The following is a 7,392-nucleotide window of genomic DNA, read 5'->3' on the forward strand; positions in this document are numbered from 1 at the left end:
AGTAAGCATACCTCCTGTTGTGGGGATGGCTGCAGCGTTTCTCATACATTCAATTTGAGAACTTTCATGGGGTTTTTTGACCTGTCATTTATCCCCAACACTTCAGTTTTTCTTTGGCCCCACCCTTCATATTTGCTTAATAAAATAGTCGGAGTCAGAAGTTGTTAACCACAATTCACATAGGTGTGTGCACTATTTAAAACACTCTTTCTGCGTTGGAGATAACCATCACGCAGCACAAGCAGCTAAACCGCCTTAAAAAGGACGTGGGAAAGCCCAGGGAGAAAGTGCTCATGATTTCAGTCTCAGACTGGCACAACAGTGGTAACACAAACACAGCACGTCTCTGTAAGTGCTGTAGAGCTCCTTGAGAACAAAAGTGGGGAAAAAATCTAGTTAGTTCTTCACTTTCTCACCTCCAGAACACTTCTTTGGGTTAGGAATGCTGTCTCAAAAGCCTGAGAGACCCAGTAAAGGTATCCCTTTCCAACACTTCTGATAAAAGAGAGGTCTTGATTCTTGGGATGGGCATCCACAAACGCAGGTTTTCCTAATAAGTCCTAGACTTCCACGTAGGTCCTTAACAGCAATGGCAGGCATTCAGGCTTCTGTCCCCGGAATAGAAAAACTAGTGCACTTGAAGGTCTGGGAGCTCTTCTGAAAAGTGTGTATAACTATTCCAGTGTCTGCAAACTAAAGAGAGGTCACACGATAAAACCCAGCTTCTGGTAGGTGAGCTCTGGAGCTGGAACAGAAACCTCTGCAGAAGCAGCTGCTGGGAGATGTTACAGGTTGGCTGTCATTAAGGGTTTGCCGTCATCACGCCTGGCTTAAAATGGTGGGTTGATAAAAGGCGCAATTAATGGGCTAAGCAGGCCCCCTTCTCTCTCTAAATGTCATCCCTCAGGATGAGCAAAGTCGTCTATTTATCTTTAAGTAACTTTAATTTCTGCTAGGCTCATCAGGGAAGGAAGGCGTCTTAAACCACCGATAGAGGAAAATCTCACCTCTGAAGTGACACGCCCACGCCCAGGTGACACTTCTCCCACTGAAACAAACTATTTTCACAGCTTGATCAGTTTCTCAGCCCAAGTTCAACGTTGGCCACTCTCACCATGAGTAGGAGGAGCATTAGGGCAGGAAGGATTACTCTTTGCCAGAGTCACTAAATCCTCCTGAAATTATTTACTTATTAAACTACTTTCAATCCATTAATCTCAAAGAGGTCACGGGAGCAGGAAGAGAAGCTGTCTGAAGAACACTAAACATGATACCCTCAATTGCACGTAGAAGAGTGCACAGCAAGTGAAAATAGCTGCCGGGTGGATAAAAAAATAAAAATTAAAAAATTATATTTCTGTATAGTCAAAATTCCTGACTTTAACTCCTGCATGCAAATAGCTATCGGCTCCTTTATAAAACTGCAGCGCATAGACTCTCAAGAATGAAGAGCACAGATACACAGACACATACATATATATACAAATCCAAAATAACAACAGTGTCTGGGAGTCTTATTTATGAGAGAGACTCCATCGTGACAACAAAGCAAGTTTACAGTCTAATACACTTCTCCATTTGATCGGTTTAATACTACTTTGCATTTTATAGAGCAAAGAATATCAAGGCGCTTTAATTTAAACATTAAGGGCTTGGAAAGGAGCACACAAAACGCTCTCTGCGCTTGTGACGCACCTTCACGCCTGCCAGCCAGAGACGGAGCCTAAGCTGAATTCCTCATCCATTTCAGTTCTCAACAAATTCAAACTCACCCCCAAAATTTTACTTAAAAATCAGAAGTTGCCAAAAGAAAAGATTGTGTATTTTCCACAGGGCAAGAGCAGTCAGCTGGGTTTGGATGTCGGATTTAAAACCTCTTAAAAGAAAGGCTGTTACTTTTATGGGTCTTGGAGAAAACAGCTCAATTTAACAGCTTACACCAGGGGTGTTCCAATTATGTGCTTTACTTCTGCTGCATTACAGCAATTTTAAGAACAAAATTGCAGCCTGTGAGATAGAATCAGATAAAGTCACGTGCTGAGAGAGCTTTGGTGGTGGGGTGGGTGTATATAAAGTGAGACGACGAGCGTACTTTGCAGGACATTTTCCAACGGAGAAGAGCTGGAGTTATTCTGCAAGCTCTCTCAGCAAGCAGGTAACGTGCTTGAACAACATACCACGGTCCCTTTTTACTTATTCAGTGCTTACAGATGCTTGAATTAGAAGAAACTTGCATTAGAAGAGGCTGCAAAGTGCACTTTTAATGGAGCAGGGACATTAGAACAGAAAGCGGCTAAACTGAACACATCTGTCAAATATCAACAGGGACTTTCATGGAACCTTTGAGGTCCAGACATTCCTCAAACACTGAAAGGGTGTTCAAAAATCCTAATTTAGATCTTCATCCAAATTTTTCAGATGCTAAATCTCTTCATAATGAGCTACTCCACACTTTGACAGGCTCAAAATCCAGCTGTGGCTCACACATAGGCTGCCGGGGTGCAGAAGATGAGGACTGGAGATCCAGAAACGTAACATTTCCATAATTCTATAGGATAAAAAGGGAGCTGTAATGTCATTACGATCAGAAAGATGTTTTGTTCTCTCGCAGGATGGAGAAGTTCAGGAAGATCTTTGTCAGCATCCTCCTGTTTGTCATGTCTGTGGAAATCTGCTCGGGTCAACACTGGTCTTACGGCCTGCAGCCAGGAGGAAAAAGGAACGCCGAGAACCCGGTAGAATCATTTCAAGAGGTAGGTCAAGACTGTAAAACCAAGCCCCTTGGTTTAGCTGGGATCCCGTATCTGTAAAAGATGCAAGCAAAAAGGGGGTGACATGGGCCTTACTGTAAACGTCTGTCTCTTCCCCTCCAAACACACGTGCGCACATTTTTTTAAAGTAGTAATTAGAAAGTAATTGGCATTAGTGTAAGATGAGATTTGACAGCCTTGCATAAAGAAGAGAGGAGCGCCTGGGCAGCCTGCTCTAGAGGAGAGACGGGCGTTTGAGTTCCAGGTTCAACCTGGTTTCACCCTCTCCCAAAATTCCACCCAACGCTCCCACGGGCTGTTTCCTGACAACATTCCTTCGCTCCACCGAGGATGTGCCAGTGGGCAGCTGTCACGTGGTAACCGATTAGATGGTATGCAATTAAATGACAAAGCAGATGTGGAAGGTTCTTTCCACCAGTGGCTTTCCCATCCTTTCTCCCACTCCGTGTGCAGTCCGTCACAGCAGCCATTCCGGCACCCTGCGTTGGAGCGTGCTGTCGCGCGAGCCCAGAACCTGGGAAGAGGTGAATTCAGGTCGTGCAGTGGAAGAGTTTCATCTTCACCCGTAACTAGGGTAGAGCTGCTTTAGCAGAAAAGTCTCCGTTCATGACAGCTGTATCACTTCCCAATTCAGATTGCAAACGAAATGGAGAAGTCAGGGGAAGCGCAGAGGACTGAATGCCCAGGCTCGGAGCAGCACTCCAGGCTCGGTGAGCTGATGGAAGCCATGGTAAGTAATACGTTTTTTCTTTTATCGCTATGGGAAAATTAGGGGACTGGTCCAGGCTGAGAATGTCCATGAAGGGAAGAAGAAAAAGGTGGTGGAGGAGGAGGAGGCGACACGTAAGTTTAGTTCACATGTGGCAATAGTGGCTCTGCCCTTATTGTCTGCATCACCCTCCATTCCTCAGAGTTACAGTCCTAGCACAGGGCTACGTTATTCTATGCTCCCGTTGTAGCAACATCATTACTCACTAAATTAAAAACAAAATAAAGTCAAGCACCATTCTACCTCAGTACAAATCTATGCAGCATTCGCAGATGCTTAACTTCAAAGGCGCACTTTGCCAGCTGAAGGATCCAGCCATATGGAAGCTGCTGCTCCCAAGATCCCCAGACTGGGAAATGCATTTTCCATTAGATGCTCTAATGCAGTGACAGCAGAGACTTCGCACACACACTAACTGCCATAGAAAGAATACTCTCAAGCAAAAAATGTGCTCTTGAATTAATATAGCAACAACTCGATCAGGCCAGATGGTCACCACTTTGTGGGAAGTGTCTCTGCGCTGTCCTAGACGTTGAAACGCTCAATCTCTACTTCGTTTTGGAAGCCAAGACCAAAGTTTCCAGTATGCACGCTAGCCTTTCGCTGAGGAACCTGCCCTCAATCAAGGCTCCTGAACACAGTAACACAGACAGGTCAGAGTCTGACTTCCACTGGATTTTTGTACAGAAACTAACAAAACTACCTAAAAATATATCTGTTTTTTAGGTCATCGTTAATCCCATTTGTACTGATCATAAAATGGAATCTTTGTCCATGACCGTGGCTTCCAGTAGCACTAACTTGCACAATGAAGATCCAGCAACAGTAACTTAATATGTTTCGACTTTTTTTTGTGTTTTACTGCAAGAGACTATGTTAGGCAGGAAAAGATACCAGAATACTTATCAGGATATTTGAAATGAGTCCTTGATACTTCTTGCTCACTGAGGGCAACTTGGCCTTTTTTTTGCAGAGCTGAAGGCACCCCCCCAAAATCAGATCCTTAGCTTTGCTCAAAAATTGCTGGTAATCTTGCACATAAATGTAAAAACCTCTAAGCCTCTGCATCAACCACCGAGTTTGCACGACTTCCTCCTGTAGCATAGTCTGAACTATGTGGCCTTCTTACTTCTAGCTGCTTAATGACATTGAAAACAAATTAAACCTTTTCCAGATGCAGCTTTTCCAATGTAACACATTCCTGGAGTTGCTACAGGAACATTATGCCATGAAAGGGGAGCTGTCTGGAAATGGTCCACCCCATGGAAAAACTTTTCAAATTATCTTCATCGTTTCCTGGAGAAGCTGGTAGTGAGCACAAACAAAAACACACCTAGCTGAGACACATAAGGGGAAAAAATAACATATTCAGACAGCGCATCTATCCAAAACACCTCAGGCTTTCAGCTCTGAGGTAAGAACGTAAATAAATACTCAAGTAGGAGACCAAATCCAGCAGGATGTGACAGAGGAACGCGGTTTCCATTCGAGCAGTACTAAGGTACACAGAGAACGGTGACAGGACAACTGTGCCCCTCCATAACGCCCCTGTAATGCTCTGGCAAGCACAGCGTTCTTGTCTCTGCTCTCTTGGCCAACTGCTTAAGCTCACAGAGACGTTCCACATACTGACGCTTTGTGCGAGTTCGTGCTTCTTGTCCTAAACTGCTGTCGAAGCGCAGGGTTCAACAGCTGCTGGGTTGCACTCCGAGCCCTGCTGCAGCGGTGGAGCCGTTAACAGATGTAAAGCTGGTCACGCACGTTGGGATGAAAAGGGCCATTCTAAGTGTCAGTTACATTATACCCCATGATCAGATCCACGGGCAGGTGGCAGAGAGATCGCCTCGGGTCAGATTTATGTCATTCTAATCCTCCTTCCAATGGAGGCCACAACATGAATATTTTAGCATCTGACCAGGCTTTAACATTCCATCATCAAAGTTATTTCTTCTCTTTAAAAGACGTCTATGATGTGTATTTACAGGAAAGTCTGATGGAAGGAGAAGCTAGACGCAAGAAGATTTAAACCCACAAAGCCAAACGGAACAATGGACCCAGAATAAAATTTCAAAGCGATGTTAAAATCAATTCCTCTTCAAATGGCCTTTGCTTAGATTGCATTATGTGAATAAATACTCTGAAGTTGCATTTAATAGTAGAAGATGACTGTTGTGTAGATCGCTAGCTTGTATGTAAAGGGGACTGAGCAGCACAGGGTCTGCTTTGTGTCCTGCAACGACAACTCGGACGCGACAGCATTTGTTTCGCACGTACAGACAATGCCGGGACAAAGGAACTGTCTGATCTCACTCTGGATTAAACACTAACACAACTTTGTTAAAAATCAATAATAAACTTACTGTTGCAATGTAATTCCACTCGCGCTTCAGTAGTCCACCTACAAAAGATTTTTCCATGCTCTTTTTTCACTCATTCACTCATAAAAACTACATTTATTTTAAAAAGGTATTTACAAACTTTACAACAGTTAATACATTTTAAAAAACATGAAAATTTATACACCTTGCTTTACAGACTTAGTGAATCACGTGTCATTTACCCAGAGAGATGCAGAATCCCTCTCCAAAGCTTAGCTCCTACTCTTCCTTCAGAGCCAGTTTAAAAGCTGTATTTTTGCTGATTCAATTGCAGAGGACTAAAAGAAAAGAGAAAAAAAACAGGGAAGGTATTTGCAGTCTGCAGAGGTGGGTTTTCTAACTAAGCCGTCACATCCAGCATCTCAAAACACTCACAAAAACATGTTACACAACATCCATATTCTCCCAAATTCAAGACAAACATGTCCCAAGGTTTATCATGTCATTAAACCTTTGTAATACCAACAATGAAAAGCTACATCAATTAATACCATGCATATTGGGGCTGACTTTCAGAGCTGCTGAGGGACTTACACCTCTGTTTAAAAAAAAAAAACCAACAAAACCACCACAAAAACTGCAGACCATGCATGTGAAAAACAGGTCCAAAGTACGCAGTCACGCACGTCCAGAGATTTCAACGACAGCCTTAAATGAGAACAGTCAGAAAAATACAGCATATGCAGCTGCTTTGCACTTTTTGTTAAGCTCCTCTACTTCCGAATTCGCGACTCTCTTTTGCATGCTACAGCGCCCACCAAACTCTCCTAAAGGTGCTTCAATGTTAACAGGAGCAGAATTAGCTGAACCTCATGTGCTTTTGAAAAGCCCATCTACTGCCAGGCAATCAATGAAATCACATTATTTTTTTACTTTTTCTTTCTGATGTAGTCCTACAAAAAGCTCACCCCGGTCCACTAGATAATTTGGTCTGCAACAATAAGATAGAGAAGCTTTTAATTGAAAGGAAAAGAAAAATGAAAGAAGGTCGCAGTAACGGGTCAGGAATGTTTTCACTATGAAAAAGATTACAGTTAAATTACAGATGTCTTAAACTTATTTATTTCCATTTACAATTATAAAAATAAATAAGGAGAGAAAATGTGAGAGTCTGAGCCGTTATCACTACAAGTCTAACTCACTGTGGATCTGGGGAGCACACGCTGGGCTGCAGAGTGGGAAGGTTATTAGACGCAGGTTCTCAACAACCACTGCATATACGTTACGGGAGCTTCTGCCACTGCAGATCAGAGAGCTGCTCTCACTGGAATCGGTGTCCTTTCCTAAGCCAATAATCCACTGAAATGGAAAGCTGTCTGTTTCTCTCTTCCCCTGATGTGGATTAGAGCCTGTAACATTTTTAAAGGAATTTATCACAGCATGACAAATTTTAATTAAAAGCTCCAGAAAACAAGTGTTGAGCATATTTCTCCAAAGAAAAAAATAAATCCTCTAAAGTCTTGAAATTTAACAC

At 42.9% G+C, this 7,392-nt stretch overlaps 1 protein-coding gene across 1 annotated transcript; it reads left to right on the forward strand.

Moving 5' to 3' along the window:
• The first annotated feature begins 2,483 nt into the window (after positions 1-2,483).
• On the forward strand, positions 2,484-5,690 carry GNRH1 (gonadotropin releasing hormone 1). Its single transcript, XM_074563547.1, has 3 exons — positions 2,484-2,753; positions 3,406-3,501; positions 5,525-5,690. Exons 1-3 carry the CDS (start codon positions 2,613-2,615, stop codon positions 5,564-5,566), a joined length of 279 nt encoding a protein of 92 aa, XP_074419648.1. The 5' UTR covers positions 2,484-2,612; the 3' UTR covers positions 5,567-5,690.
• The last annotated feature ends 1,702 nt before the right edge of the window (positions 5,691-7,392 follow it).

Source organism: Larus michahellis, chromosome 20 (assembly GCF_964199755.1).
Source record: "Larus michahellis chromosome 20, bLarMic1.1, whole genome shotgun sequence".
Taxonomy (NCBI): Eukaryota; Metazoa; Chordata; class Aves; order Charadriiformes; family Laridae; genus Larus; species Larus michahellis.

Excerpts from the sequence above, each read along its gene's own strand:
- GNRH1 (XM_074563547.1), top strand. The coding sequence starts at position 2,613 with ATGGAGAAGTTCAGGAAGATCTTTGTCAGCATCCTCCTGTTTGTCATG. Across the intron at positions 2,754-3,405 it reads CGGTAGAATCATTTCAAGAG|ATTGCAAACGAAATGGAGAA; the intron begins GTAGGTCAAGAC and ends TTCCCAATTCAG. Across the intron at positions 3,502-5,524 it reads GTGAGCTGATGGAAGCCATG|GAAAGTCTGATGGAAGGAGA; the intron begins GTAAGTAATACG and ends GTGTATTTACAG.